This window comes from Pan troglodytes, chromosome 10 (genome assembly GCF_028858775.2).
Source record: "Pan troglodytes isolate AG18354 chromosome 10, NHGRI_mPanTro3-v2.0_pri, whole genome shotgun sequence".
NCBI classification, from domain to species: Eukaryota; Metazoa; Chordata; class Mammalia; order Primates; family Hominidae; genus Pan; species Pan troglodytes.
In genome coordinates, this window is record NC_072408.2 from 118,914,429 (window position 1) to 118,929,463 (window position 15,035).

Below are 15,035 nucleotides of genomic sequence, written 5' to 3' on the forward strand. Positions count from 1 at the left end.
ATCCAAGCTACTTGGGAGGCTAAAACAGAATCGCTTGAACCCGGGAGGCAGAGGTTGCAGTGAGCAGAGATCGTGCCACTGCACTCTAGCCTGGGCAACAGAGTAAGACTTTGTCTCCAAAAAATAAATAAATAAAAATAAAAAATAAATGTCCTAGGCCAGACATGATGATTCATGACTGTAATCCCAACACTTTGGGAGGTTGAGACAGGAGGATCATTTGAGCCCAAGGAGATTGAGACCAGCCTGGGCAACATTGTAAAACCTTACACACACACACATATATGTATGTTAACCAGGGTGGTGGCAAGCACCTGTGGTCCCAGCTACTGGCGAGAGGCTGAGGTGGGAAGATCACCTAAGCCCAGGGAGGTCAAGGCTACAGTGAGCTATGATCACACTACTGCACTCCAGCCTGGGCAACAAATTAAAATCAAATCTGTCTCAAAATCAAAATAATAAAACTAAATATAAAAATAAATGTCCTATATAAAACACCATCCTAGGGTATTTCCAAGGAAGGCAAAAATTGTTCATTTTCTTACCTCTTCTTTCTTTAAGGGAAAGTAGAGAGGAGAACATTATCATTAAAGCCCCTCCAAAGTAGCCATCTTTCAGATGACTTTGAAGGTCAAACATAACATGGTGGCAGGGGGCGGGGGGTGGGGGGTGCGGGGTGTGGTAACGATACATATAAAACTACAGATATTTGAGGTGAATGGGTAAATGAATCAATGCGAAGTAGGAGAAAAATGAGTCTGAACAAAATACATTCAAGAAAGTAAAGGGATGTATGCTGATAGAACAAGTAGGATGTCTGGCTAAAACAATTAAGAGTAGCAGGAAAAGCGTTGAAAGGTAGACCAAGGTACTTTTGTTGTAAGGTATTAAAAAAGGAGCCTATACAGAATAGAGAAGTGATATTTATAAATCTATACTCTTCTAGGAATAGTATCTCAGCAGTACTGTGAAGAGACAAAATAGGAAGAAAGAAAAGGTGAGGTGATGAGGCACAAAACCAGGATGGGGTAGATCAAATAGAAAAGAAACCTGGAAAGATACAGCAGAGGCTGGGCACCGTGGCTCACGCCTGTAATCCCAACACTTTGAGAGGCCAAGGCAGGAAGATCACCTGAGGTCAGGAGTTCGAGACCAACTTGGCCAATAAAGTTAAGGTAAAAGATAAAAGTAATGGTGAAACCCCATCTCTACTAAAAATATGAAAATTAACTGGGCGTGGTGGTGGGTGCCTGTAATCTCAGCTGCTCAGGGAGCTGAGGCAGGAGAATCGCTTGAACCCAGGAGGTGGAGGTTGCAGTGGGCTGGAATTGCACCACTGCAATTCAGCTGGTGCTGAATTGCAGTCCAGCCTGGGCGACAAGAGTGAAACCCCATCTCAAAGAAAAAAAAAAGATACAGCAGCGGCAGAATAAACATGATCTAGAGACGACAAGGACATACAGGATAGGAGAGTCTAAGATGGCTTGAGGCATCTGCTTCTAACACTGGGGTATATATACTCCACAGGTATAAAATGAAAAATGTTAGGAAATTCCATTGATCCCTGGGAAGGCTTTACAATCAAAAGAAAAAATAATAATTTTGTCTTTGAGTTAGAAAACCGACTGGGTACAGTGGCTCATGCCTGTAATCCCTGCACTTTGGGAAGCCAAGGCAGGAGGACTGCTTGAGCCCAGCAATTCAAGACCAGCCTGGGAAACATAGCGAAATCCCAACTCTACAAAAAATGAATAAATGCTTAAAAATAAATAAAAGTTAGGAAATTCATTTTACTTGAGAATATGGGAAAACATTTTTACAATGACATACAGAGATAAAAATATGTAACATTAGAATATGAATTAATATAAAATGCAAGGCAAAAATTTCATGTCCATACCCTATGATCTTGCAGGCTCTGATAATCTGCTGAAACAAAATTTTTGATGACAGACAAGTTTAAAAACATGGATCTAAGTTGGTGATTCAGAATGAGAATGTCATTTACAGGAAAAGAAAAGCCTTATCACCATATGAATAACTAGCTACTCTTCATTTATGGTGGTTTCAAAATCACCAGCCAGAGATGTTATTTGGGGCAGCAGAAGCTCTTAAGTTTCCCTCCCTCCTACCTCCACGAGTTTATACAAATCATTTATTTGCTTAACAAATTATTGTGCAGATGCTATTCTAGGCAATGGAAAATCAACAATGAACAAATCAAACAAAAACCTTCATCCATATGAAACATGACATTAAATTTGTGAAATACCTATTACCTCAGACTGACATTCCACACTCAAAATAAACATACTTAAGCTAAGAAATTGTAACTTCCTTAAGCAGCAACAATGACAGTATAAAAATTAGCCAGGCGCGGGCGGGGCACAGTGGCTCACGCCTGTAATCCCAGCACTTTGGGAGGCCGAGGTGGGCAGATCATGAGGTCAATAGATCGAGACCAGCCTGGCCAGCATGGTGAAACCCCATCTCTACTATAAATACAAAAAATTAGCTGGGCTTAGTGGCGCGTGCCTGTAGTCCCAGCTACTCGGGAGGCTGAGACAGGAGGATCTCCTCTTGAACCTGGGAGGTGGAGGTTGCAGTGAGCCAAGATCACACCACTGCACTCCAGCCTGGAGACAGAGCGAGACTGCATATCAAATAAATAAATAAATAAATAAAAATTAGCCAGGTGCAGTGGCTCACGCCTGTAATCCCAATATTTTGGGAGGCTGAGGCGGGTAGATCACTTGAGGTCAGGAGTTCGAGACCAGCCCGGCCAACATGGTGAAACCCCATCTCTATTAAAAATACAAAAATTAGGTGGGTGCAGTGGCTCACGCCTGTAATCCCAGCACTTTGGGAGGCTGAGGCAGGTGGGTCAAGAGGTGAGGAGTTCGAGACCAGCCTGACCAACATGGTGAAACCCCATCTCTACTAAAAATATAAAAATTAGCTAGGCATGGTGGTGTGCACCTGTAATCCCAGCTATTCAGGAGGCTGAGGCAGGAGAATCGCTTGAACCCAGGAGGCGGAGGTTGCAGTGAGCCAAGATCACACCACTGCACTCCAGCCTGGGCGACAGAGCAAGACTACATCATAAAAAAAAAAAAAATTAGCCAAGTGTGGTGGCAGGCACCTGCAATCCCAGCTACTCGGGAGGCAGAGGCAGGAGAATCTCTTGAACCTGGGAGGCAGAGTTTGCAGTAAGCTGAGATCACGCCACAGCACTCCAGCCTGGGTGACAGAGAGAGTCTGTCTATCTCAAAAAAAGAAAAAGAAAAAAGAAAGAAAAGAAGTATATCTTTTTTGAGGACAACATGAGAAGAATGGGAAGAGAAGGTCATTTTACAACCTGCTTGTCTCAATTAACATATACTAGAAACATCTTTATATGTCAACCATATAAAGACACCCAGTATTATTTGGAGAGATGTGGGAATGTATTTTATGTACCATAGGGATGAACTATAACTTCTTTTACTCTATCCTTATGAATGAATATTTAATATATTTTGCTTAAAACATAATCTTACAAATAAAAATGATATTAAGGATTTATATGTATATATGTTAGCATTGCCAATTTAAAAAAATATACCCATTTTATGGCTGGGCACAGTGGCTCACGCCTGTAATCCCAGCATTTTGGGAGGGCAGAGGCGAGCGGATCATGAGGTCAGGAGTTCGAGACCAGCCTGGCCAACATGGTGAAACCCATCTCTACTAAAAATACAAAAATTAGCTGGGTGTGGTGACATGTGCCTGTAGTCCCAGTACTTGAGAGGCTGAGGCAGAAGAATCGCTTGAACCCGGGAGGTGGAGGTTGCAGTGAGACGAGATCATACCACTGGATTCCACCCTGGGTGACAGAGTGAGACTGTCTCAAAAAAAAAAAAAAAAAAAAAAAAATATATATATATATATATATATATACACACACACACACACACCCCCATAACCATTTTACATTTTTAAAAATTATAATGTCTAAATACCTTTCAGTAAATAAATTAATAAAATGTTATTAAATAATTACATTGGGACCCCTCAAAAAATTTCTCCAGCTGGGCGCACTGGCTCACATCTGTAATCCCAGCATTTTGGGAGCCCAAGGTGGGTGGATCACTTGAGGTGAGGAATTCGAGACCAGCCTGGCCAACATGGTAAAACCTCGCCTCTACTAAAAACACAAAAATTAGCCAGGTGTGGTGGTGTGTACCTGTAATCCCAGCTACTCGGGAGGCTGAGGCAGGAGAATCGCTTCAACCTGGGAGGCCAGGTTGCAGTGAGCCGAGATCGTGCCACTGCACTCCAGCCTGGGCGACAGAGCAAGACTCCATCACAAAAAAGAAAAAAGAAGAAAAAAACTTCTCCTATGTTAAAACTTGCATAAACTTAAAATATAGAGACTGATTTTAAGAAAGAGTTTATATTAATATAGTATCTGCCACCCTGCCCAAATTATCTATTGTTATAACTTGATATTTAATGTAAAGAATAAGATAAAAATCCAAAAAATTTTGCCTTCAGAAGATATTATACCCACAAAGAAAGCATTTCTAAAAAAGTACTAGCTTGGGCTGGGTGTGGTGGCTCATGCCTGTAATCCCACCACTTTGAGAGGCCGAGGAGGGCAGATCACCTGAGGTCGGGAGTTTGAGACCAGCCTGACCAACATGGAGAAACTCTGTCTCTATTAAAAATAAAAAATTAGCCAGGAGTGGTGGCGCAAGCATGTAATCCCAACTACTCAGGAGGCTGAGGCAGGAGAATAGCTTGAACCCAGGAGGCAGAGGTTGCAGTGAGCCAAGATCGCACCATTGCACTCCAGCCTGGGCAACAACAGCAAAACTCCATCTCCAAAAAAAAAAAAAAAAATACTAGCTTAACATCAGAGCCATTTATGGAATTAATAATGCTGATTACATTTCTCTGAGATGTTAGCTTTACCCGCAACCTAATTCAAATGTGTTCAAATGAGGCTCCTTCAGATGTATGTAAAGAATATCTACAATATGGTAGCTGCCAAATAAGCTGCCTCAAACCAAAAAACAAAAAACAAAAAATAAATTTAAAAAGAAACATCCCAGGCAACAAGGATTTTCCCCCTGGTGGATTTAAAAATCTTAGCAGGCTATCAACAGTTTAAATTTACAAATTAGATGTAAACTTTAAAGTTACTCTTTCCATAGTTGTTCATTTTTTGCTCTGGTATATCTGCTCATTTTCTGAAAATTTAACAGCAATCTGATGCAGTAGGACAATCTGAAGCTGAATTACCAAAACCAAACAAAACATAACATCAGGCCACAAAAGAACAATCAACTTATTCCCAAATAAAACATTTAAAGATCTTGAATAATAGTTCAACTTTAAACACATAAGGAAAACAACTGACTGACCTCCACACAGAAAAATCCATAAATTCAATTCTACACACACACATACCCAGTGCAGTTAAATCACAAGAAAGAGACTTTTGCCTCTAATAGTAAATCCCATAGCCCAGTAGGTTTGGGGATCAAATTACCTGTTGCATTTTCTTGTATTCACCCACTCTGGCATAGGCCATGAAGAGGTGAGAGTGATACTCCTCACTATTGGGAACTTTCTTCACAGCTGCCTCATAAAGTTTTGTAACTAACTCCGCTAAGATAAAGAGAAATAAGATTTAAGTTATACTTCAAGAACATTCTAATGGCATTTAATGTTCTTCCTATTTGGCAGAAATAGATGTCTCCTATCATTATAGAAGAAGTATCTGCTTTGCCTCATCCAATCATCATTCATCTCTTGGTTAGGTGGTGTTTAAATGAAGCATGGAACAGGTCAAGCCTTCTCATAGCATTTACAACATATAAGACCTTATAGGATCTGGCCTCTGTCTCCTCTTTCCCTCAGCACTTTATCATGTAGCCACAAACTATTTGTAGTTCCACCAGATTCTCTGGGATGTATCATACATACCTCTATGCCTCTAAACTCTTCGCTCTGCCTGAATTCTCCTTTCCTCTCTTTTATCTTAGTGAACATCAGCCAAGACCCAATTCAAATGTAAGCTGAACTGTAAGACTTTCTCTGAACGCCATCTCTGCTTCTCCACTGCAATTTGACCACTGCCTCCCTCTGCCATCTTGGAATCTTATATAAGTAAGTATATTGTAGTTTTTTTTTTTTTTTTTGGAGATAGGTTCTCACTCTGTCGCCCAGGCTGGAGTGCAATGGCACAATCACGGCTCACTGCAGCCTCGACCTTTCAAGCTCAGGTAATTCTCTGACCTCAGCCTCCCAAGTAGCTGTTCTGCAGGCACATACCACCACAACTGGCTTATTTTTTATATAGACAGTGTTTCGCCATGTTGCCCAGGCTGTACTATAGCATTTATTAACACATAATGTAGTATACTGTCTAGTGATCTATTTCCCCTTATAGACAATGAGTGACATGACAACAGAAAGTGCTTTTTTTTTTTTTTTGGAGACAGAGTTTTGCTCGTTACCCAGGCTGGAGTGCAATGGTGCGATCTCGGCTCACTGAAACCTCTGCCTCCTGGGTTCGAGTGATTCTCCTGCCTCAGCCTCCCAAGTAACTGGGATTACAGGCATGCATCACCACACCCGGCTAATTTTGCATTTTTAGTAGAGACGGGGTTTCTCCATGTTGGTCAGGCTAGTCTCGAACTCCCGACCTCAGGTGATCCGCCCAGCTCAGCCTCCCAAAGTGCTGGGATTACAGGCGTGAGCCACTGCGCCCGGCTGAAAGTGCATTTTTTATCTTTGACTCTGATAGAATACCAGTCATAGAGAAACATGCCACCAATATTTGTGGAGTAAATGATTTTTTTTAAAACACTGGAGAAGAATCCATATCCCTAAATCAACACAATCTGTAAATACTCAGATATAATACCTCAACTCTTAGGTTTTATCTTTTGTAAAAATTAAAAACAAAATTGAAGCTGAGCACAGTGCCTCGTGCCTATAATCCCAGCACTTTGGGAGGCTGAGGCAGGCGGATTGCTTGAGCCTAAGAGTTCAAAACTAGCCTGGACAACACAGCAAAATCCTGTCTCAAAAGAAATTGGCAAAAATGATTAAGGTTACAAATACCAAATGTTACAATCTGAGCTATTTGAATGAATGAAGAGAGAAAGAATACCAAGTGTTGACAAGCATGTAAGCAATCAGAACTCAAAAACTGCTATTCTATTTATAAAAGAAGTTGACATTATCTTGCTTTAAGCTAAACATACACTTACCCCATGACTTGAAAATTCTACTCCTAGATATTGTAATGTAACCCAGTGAAATATTTTGTGGTAGTGAAAATGGATTAACTATAGCCACTTGGCTATTAGATGAAAAATGCAAGTCATAGAATATACATAGTACAGATGCACTAACAAAAGTTTAAAATTAAGCAAAACTAATAATGTATTACTAAGAGAAATAAATGTAATAAACATTTAAAGAGAAGCAAGAGAATAAAAAATATTCAGGATAGCGAGTAACTCTTGGTAGGTAAAAGGAGAATTAAGATTGATTGAGGAGGCCAGGCGCACTTGGCTCACGGCTGTAATCCCAGCTCTTTGGGAGGCCAAGGCAAGTGGATCACTTGAGGTAAGGAGTTTGAGACCAGCCCGGCCAACATGGTGAAACCCGTCTCTACTAAAAATACAAAAATTAGCTGGGGATGGTGGTGCATGCCTGTAATCCCAGCTACCTGGGAAGCCGAGGCAGGAGAGGATGCATGAACTCAGAAGGTGGAAGTTTCGATTCTCCTGCCTCAGCTTCCCAAGTAGCTGGGATTACAGGCGTGCACCACCACACCCAGTTAATTTTTGTATTTTTAGTAGAGACAAGGTTTCCCTATGTTGGCCGGGCTGGTCTCTAACTCCTGACCTCAAATGATCTGCCAGCCTCGGCCATCCAAAGTGCTGGGATTACAAGTTTTAGCCACTACGCCTGGCAACGCTCCATTTCTTAAATTAGGTGGTAGGTTCATGAGTTTTCATTATTACACATCAAATTTACTTATACGTTACATAAACAAGATTATTGTATAATATGTACTATGAAAAATATGTATGATTTCACAATAAAATATTTAAGAAATTAACAATAAAAACCTTTATTTCAGAAGAAACAATGGACTACTTAGGATATGCTCTGAAGTAATCTGCCAGGGGAAAGGGTAAAAATAAAATAAAATGGGCCATGTGTTAATTGCTGAAGGTGGATAATGAGAACAATGGGGTTTATTATTCTATTCTATTTTTGTCTGCTTGAAATTTTCCATATTAAAAAGTGAAAATAAGGGTGAAGCCTCCATTTAGCAAATCAAAATATCACAAATGAAGTCACTTTAATCCTCATTCCAATTCAAGGATCCTAATGCATGTAAACTATCCTTTCTATCTACAGTTCTCGCAAACCCTGGCTAATGCGTTATTCTACCTACTGTATCCATTCAAATCATGAGTGAGGAATCAGACAAGGGCAAACAGACAGTCAGAAATATCCAAAATTTTCAGCTCAAGTTTAAAAACAATGAAAAGAAAGAAACATACGTCGGTGCATCTCCCGGTAAAGGATAGTCAGTGCCTGCAGTGAGTTGTCATCTGTGGGTTCAAGGGCTGCTACCTCCTGTGCAAGAGTAAAGGCTTCCTCTTGCTTTCCAGTTCTCTGTAAACCAATTGCCTTTAAAACCTGATAGCAACAAAAGAAAAATCAGTTTTTAAAAAGACAGAAAAGGAAATATGAACCAAAGAAAGCCAATCTGAAAGAACAAGTATTAAGTTATGCCTAGGTTGCTGATATACTAGTTTCAGGCTGGGTGCGGCGGCTCACATCTGTAATCCCGGCACTTTGGGAGGCCAAGACAGGCACATCACTTGAGCCCAGGAGTTCAAGACCAGCCTGGGCAACGTGGTGAGACTCCATCTCTACAAAAAATAATAAAAAATTAGCTGGGTATGGTGGTGTGCACCCAGCTACTTGACAGGTTGAGATGGGAGGACTCCTCGAGCCCGGGAGGTTGATCACGTCACAGCACTCCAGCGTGGGTGACAGAAGGAGATCCTGTCTCGAAAAAAAAAAAAAAGTGAACAATAGGACTGGCATGGTGCACTCATGTGTATAACACTTTCGGAGACTAAGGCAGGAGGATCACTTGAGCCCAGAACTTTGAGACCAGCCTAGGCAACACAGTGAGACCTCATCTCTAGAAAAAATTTGAAGGAAAAAAATAGGCCAGGTGCAATGGCTCACGAATGTAACCCCAGCACTTTGGAAGGCCGAGGCGGGAGGATTGCTTGAGCCCACAAATTCAAGACTAGCCTAGGTAGGCAACGTGGTGAGATCCCATTTTTACAAAAAGTTTAAATATTAGCCAGGTGTGGTGGTGCACATCTGTGGTCCCAGCTACTCGAGAGGCTGAGGTAGGAGGATCGCTTGAGCCCGGGGGGTCAAAGCTGCAGTGAGCTGTGATCATGCCACTGCAGTCCAGCCTAGGCAACAGGGTGAGAGAGACCTTATCTCCAAAAAAAAAAAAAAAGCCAGGCATGGTGGTACACCCTGTAGTCCCAGCTATGCAGGAGGCTGAGATGAGAGGATCATTTGAGCCTAGAAGGCCAAGGCTGTAGTGAGTCATGATTGTGCTATTGCACTCCAGGCTGGGTGATAGAGACCTTGTCTCAAAAAAAGAAGTGCACAATATTGCTTAAAAGGATTCTGTGAAAATAAATTAGGTAAGTAATATGCAAAGAAATAAACAGCTAGCTTTTAGTGAAATATCACTGCCAGGCACAGTGGCTCACGCCTATAATCCCAGCACTTTGGGAGGCCGAGGCAGGCGGATCAGGAGGTCAGGAGATTGAGACCATCCTGGCTAACATGGTGAAACCCCGTCTCTACTAAAAATACAAAAAAATTAGCCGGGCGTGGTAGGACGCGCCTGTAGTCCCAGCTACTCAGGAGGCTGAGGCAGGAGAATCGCTTGAACCCAGGAGGCAGAGGTTGCAGTGAGCCAATATCGTGCCACTGCACTCTAGCCTGGGCAACACAGCAAGACTCCATCTCAAAAAAAACGAAAAAAGAAATACCACTTGTGGCATGTAAGTGACTATGGAAATAACTGACCTATAAAGTACCGAGAAAAAAACACAAATAGTCAGTTGGGCGCAGTGGCTCATGCCTGTAACCCCAGCACTCTGGGAGGCTGAGGTAGGAGGATCACCTGAGGTCGGGAGTTTGAGACCAGCCTGACCAACATGGGGAAACCCCATCTCTACTAAAAAATATACAAAATTAGCTGGGTGTGGTGGCGCATGCCTGTAATCTCAACTACGCAGGAGGCTAAAGCAGGAGAATCACTTGAATCTGGGAGGCAGAGGTTGCGGTACCTGAGATCAAGCCACTGCACTCCAGCCTGGGCAACAAGAGTGAAACTCCATCTCAAAAACAAAAGACACTAATAGTCACTAAAGAGATTTAACATCCTTTCTCCCCCCCCTTTTTTTTTTTTTTTTGAGACGGAGTCTCACTCTGTCACCTGGGCTAGAGTGCAATGATGCGATCTCCGCTCACTGCAACCTCCACCTCCTGGGTTCAAGTGATTCTGCGGCCTCAGCCTACTAAGTAGCTGGGATTACAGGCGCACGCCACCACGCCAGGCTAATTTTTGTATTTTTAGTAGAGACAGGGTTTCACCATGTTGGTCAGGCTGGTCTCGAACTCCTGACATCGTGATCCGCTTGCCTCGGCCTCCCAAAGTACTGGGATTACAGGCTTGAGCCACCATGCCCGGCCCTCCTTTCTCTTTAAGGTAAGGAATTACAAATATAACCCACCACAGGTAAGTAACTGAAGGGCAAATGAAGTTACCTTAGCACAATGAAGATCCTTATGTTTCTTCAACAGTTTATCTGCTTGCTGAATTGCCATTTTATTATTACCATTGTCAAGATAATCTATGAAAAAACAAATTATGTGACAGTTATTATATTCCTTCAATAACAAATATAAAAAATGCACCAACTGGTATGAGATGTTTTGGAAAATATCTTAATTTGCTATATAAAACATCATGGAGGCCGGGCGTGGTGGCTTACGCCTGTAATCCCAGCACTCTGGGAGCCCGAGGCAGGTGGATCACTTGAGGCCAGGAGTTCGAGACCAGCCTGGGCAACATGGATAAACCCCAACTCTACTAAAACTACAAAAATTAGCCAGGCAGTGGTGATGCACACCTGTAGCCCCAGGTACTCGGGAGGCTGAGGCACGAGAATCACTTGAACCTGGGAGGCAGAGGTTGCAGTGACCTGAGATCATGCCACTGCACTCCAGCCTGGGCAAAACAGTGACACCCTGTCTCAGAAAAAAGTAATAACACAAAATAATAATAATAAAACAAAATAATAAAAACATCATGGGCACAGTCCAGTGGCTCACACCTGTAATCCCAGTACTTTGGGAGGCCAAGGTGGGTGAATCACTTGAGCCCAGGAATTCGAGACCAGCTCTGACAACTTAGTGAGACCCTGTCTCTAGAAGAAATATAAAAATTAGCCAGGCATGTTGCCATGCACCTGTAATCCCAGCTACTCAGGAGGCTGAGGTGGGGTGATCATTTGAGCCTGGGAAGTTGAGGCTACAGTGTGAGCCACGGTCGTGCCACTGCACTCCAGTTTGGGCAACTGAGGGAGACCCTGATTCAAAAAAACTTTTTTTTTAATTTAAAAATTTTTTTCAACAAATAAAAACATTATGGATCTAATTTTAACTATAAATGGCTAGGACGGTCAAGAATACAAACTTATCCCAGCACTTTGGGAGGCTGAGGTGGGTGGATCACGAAGTCAGGAGATCGAGACCATCCTGGCTAACATGGTGGAAACCCTGTCTCTACTAAAAAATACAAAAAATTAGCCAGGCGTGGTGGCGGGCTCCTGCAGTCCCAGCTACTCGGGAGGCTGAGACAGGAGAATGGCGTGAACCCAGGAGGCGGAGCTTACAGTGAGCCAAGATGGCGCCACTGCACTCCAGCCTAGGTGACAGAGGGAGACTCTGTCTCAAAAAAAAAAAAAAAAAAAAAAGAATACAAACTTACGTCCCTATAGTCATCTCTCATCTACAAGTAATATAATCACACTATGTAGTCCTTAGTGAAGATTCAAGACTATACATATTTAGATGAGATAACATTAATATTTTTATCCATGGATAAGTAATGAGTTTAGTCACCAAAATCTTAAAATCTTTTAAAAATTAAAATAAAAACCAAAAAAGAAACCTTTCTAGTATTCAGGCCTCAAATCTACCAAGTGGACTATGTTCCTTCAATGAAATATATTTAATGAGTACTGACTTTGCCACAGAGTTAAGTCTAATTTGCTGAAGAAAAAAATAAGAGAAAGTTTTACCCATAAGATTGGGAGGTAGGGAATGAATTTCAATAATAGCAGGAGTAGGCAAGGATGTAGGGAAAATAGTACTTTTTTGTGTGTGTGTGAGACAGGGTCTTGCTCAGTCGCCCAAGCTGGAGTGCAATGGCACAATCTTGACTCACTGCAACCTCTGCCTCTTGAGTTCAAGCAATTCTCCTGCCTCAGCCTCCCGAGTAGCTGGGATTACAGGTGTGCACCACCATGCCCAGCTAAATTTGGTATTTTTACTAGAGACGAGGTTTCACTATGTTGGCCAGGCTAGTCTCGAACTCCTGACCTCAAGTGATCTGCCCGCCTCAGCCTCCCAAAGTGAAGGGAGTACATGTGTGAAAGGAGTGTGCCACCATGCCCAGCTGATACATTTCAAATTTTAAGGAATATGGAGACCCACCATAAAATTGTGTTAGGCTGAGTGTGGTGGCTCATGCCTGCAATCCCAGCACTTACGAAGGCTGAAGCGGGAGGATAACTTGAGGCCAGAAGTACGAGACCAGCCCAGGCAACACAGCAAGACACCATCTCTAGAAAAAATTTAAAAATTTGGCCAGGCGCGGTGGTTCACACCTGTAATCCCAGCACTTTGGGAGGCCGAGGCGGGCGGATCACGAGGTCAGGAGATCGAGACCATCCTGGCTAACGCGGTGAAACCCCATCTCTACTAAAAATACAAAAAATTAGCCGGGCATGGTGGCGGGTGCCTGTAGTCCCAGCTACTTGTGAGGCTGAGGCAGGAGAATGGCGTGAACCCAGGAGGTGGAGCTTGCAGTGAGCTGAGATCGCGCCACTGCACTCCAGCCTAAGTGACAGAGTGAGACTCCGTCTAAAAAAAAAAAGAATTAAAAAAATTTGTCAGGTACGGTGGCGCATGCCTATAGTCCCAGCTACTTGGGAGGTCTGCTTGAGCTTGGGAGGTAGAGGTGCAGTGAGCTATGATTGCACTACTGCACTCCAGCCTGGGTGGCAGAGCAAGACCTTGTCTCAAAAAAAAAAACAAAAACAAACAAACAAACAAACAAACAAAAAAACAAGAAATGAACTATCAAGCACAAAAGACAGAGAGAAAGAAAAAAAAAGACATGGAGGAAGGCTTATATTCATATTGCTAAGGGAAAAAAACCCAATCTGAAAAGGCTATATACTATATATCTCCTACATGGCATTCTGGAAAAGGTGAAAAACTATACAGATAGTAAAATCATCAGTGGTTGACAGAGGATGGAGGTTGGGATGGATAGGTGGAGCACAGGGGATTTTTAGGGCACTGAAACATTCTATATAATACTGTAATGGTGGATATAGGTCTTCATACATTTGTCAAACCCAGAGAATACACAACACAAAGAATGAAGCCTAAACTATTTACGGATTTTAATTAACAATTATGTATCATGTTGGCTCAGCAATGGTAACAAACGTATATGAGTCCAAGTTGTTAATAATAAGGGAAACCATGGGGATGGGGAGAGGGAGTATTTGGGAACTCTGTACTTTCTACTCATTTTTCTGTAAACCATAAAGCAGTTTTATGCTCTAAAAACAGTCTATTAATTCTTTTAAAAAGTCTAACAAAAGCAAAGATTCATTTCTAGAGAAGAAAAATGAGAAGTGTTATAAATGGGAAACAGTACAGTAGCTGTCAATTCTAAATATACAATGATGACTGAACACAGGCCAGTTCACAATCCTCTACCACTACCAGGTTCCTCTTTGCTCATCAAGGTTCCATATCAGCAAAGGCACAGACAACTTAAAATAATCTATGACCCTGGTGGCTCGGAGTGTCCCACAGAACAGAAATAAACTGTCATTTTACTATACTAAATTTTTCTGCAATTAACACTTAACTAAAACTTAGTCTCATGAATGCATGAGTTCAATGCACTTAATGCACTTAATATTGATGAGCACCAATAATGCTAGGTAAAAAGATAAGAAGCCTTACTCTGTAGGAAATCACAATTTAGAGAGGAAGGCCAAAGACCTAATATTCTGGAGAGGCATTGGAGAATCACAGATATCTAAAAGCACATAATCTTGGCCTAAATACCTAAACATCTAATACCAGTTTTCTTAAATCCTTAGCTGAGCTGACAGGCCATCATTTGTCCTTATAAACTATCGACAAAGATAAACCAGCTCAATAAACGACACCCTCTCTTCCTCATAACTTGATGCTGATCTCATTCTGAGTCAGTTCTAAGTCATTGCTGACTCAGTGGTCCTGCAAGGTTCCAGGTTCATAGAACCTATCTTGAAGCCTTCTCAAAGGGTAAACATCTTTGATAAGACCCATCTCTGAAGGTCTGCCCATAAATGGATCAGACCAGAGGTTAGGACTATAAGGGTATTTTTCCCTTCCCCTCTGTAGTTGACGAGGTTCTAATATAATGTACCTACTTGCCCATGCCCTCTTGTCTGGAAATGGTTTCCAGTGCCCCTGCTGAAGGGGTAGGACTAGATGACCATGTCTAGACCATGTAACTGCAGCCCACCCCAGGTTGGACATTTGATCCAAGCTGGGTAAATCAGGTTTCTTCCTGGTACTCTCTAACTATAAAACTGAAAGCCAGAGTCAGTAAGTTA

General features: G+C 42.1%; 1 protein-coding gene across 7 annotated transcripts in view; it reads right to left on the reverse strand.

Annotated features, from left to right (window-relative positions):
* The window catches only part of NAA25 (N-alpha-acetyltransferase 25, NatB auxiliary subunit), an 82,577-nt gene that overhangs the window by 55,306 nt on the left and 12,236 nt on the right, over nt 1–15,035 (reverse strand). For 3 of the 7 annotated variants that reach the window (XM_063784982.1, XM_063784984.1, XM_063784985.1), the window contains exons 2-3: nt 10,891–10,976; nt 8,577–8,715 (exon numbers count right to left, since the gene is read on the reverse strand). Coding sequence is in view for 3 of the 7 variants with exons in the window: in XM_509384.8 (XP_509384.2) it covers nt 5,537–5,655; nt 8,577–8,715; nt 10,891–10,976 (344 nt within the window). In the remaining 4 variants the exon portion in view is untranslated. Of the gene's footprint in view, nt 1–5,536; nt 5,656–8,576; nt 8,716–10,890; nt 10,977–15,035 lie in introns of all 7 variants that reach the window. The other 4 variants (XM_509384.8, XM_016924267.4, XM_009426287.5 and 1 more) reach the window with 3 other exon arrangements.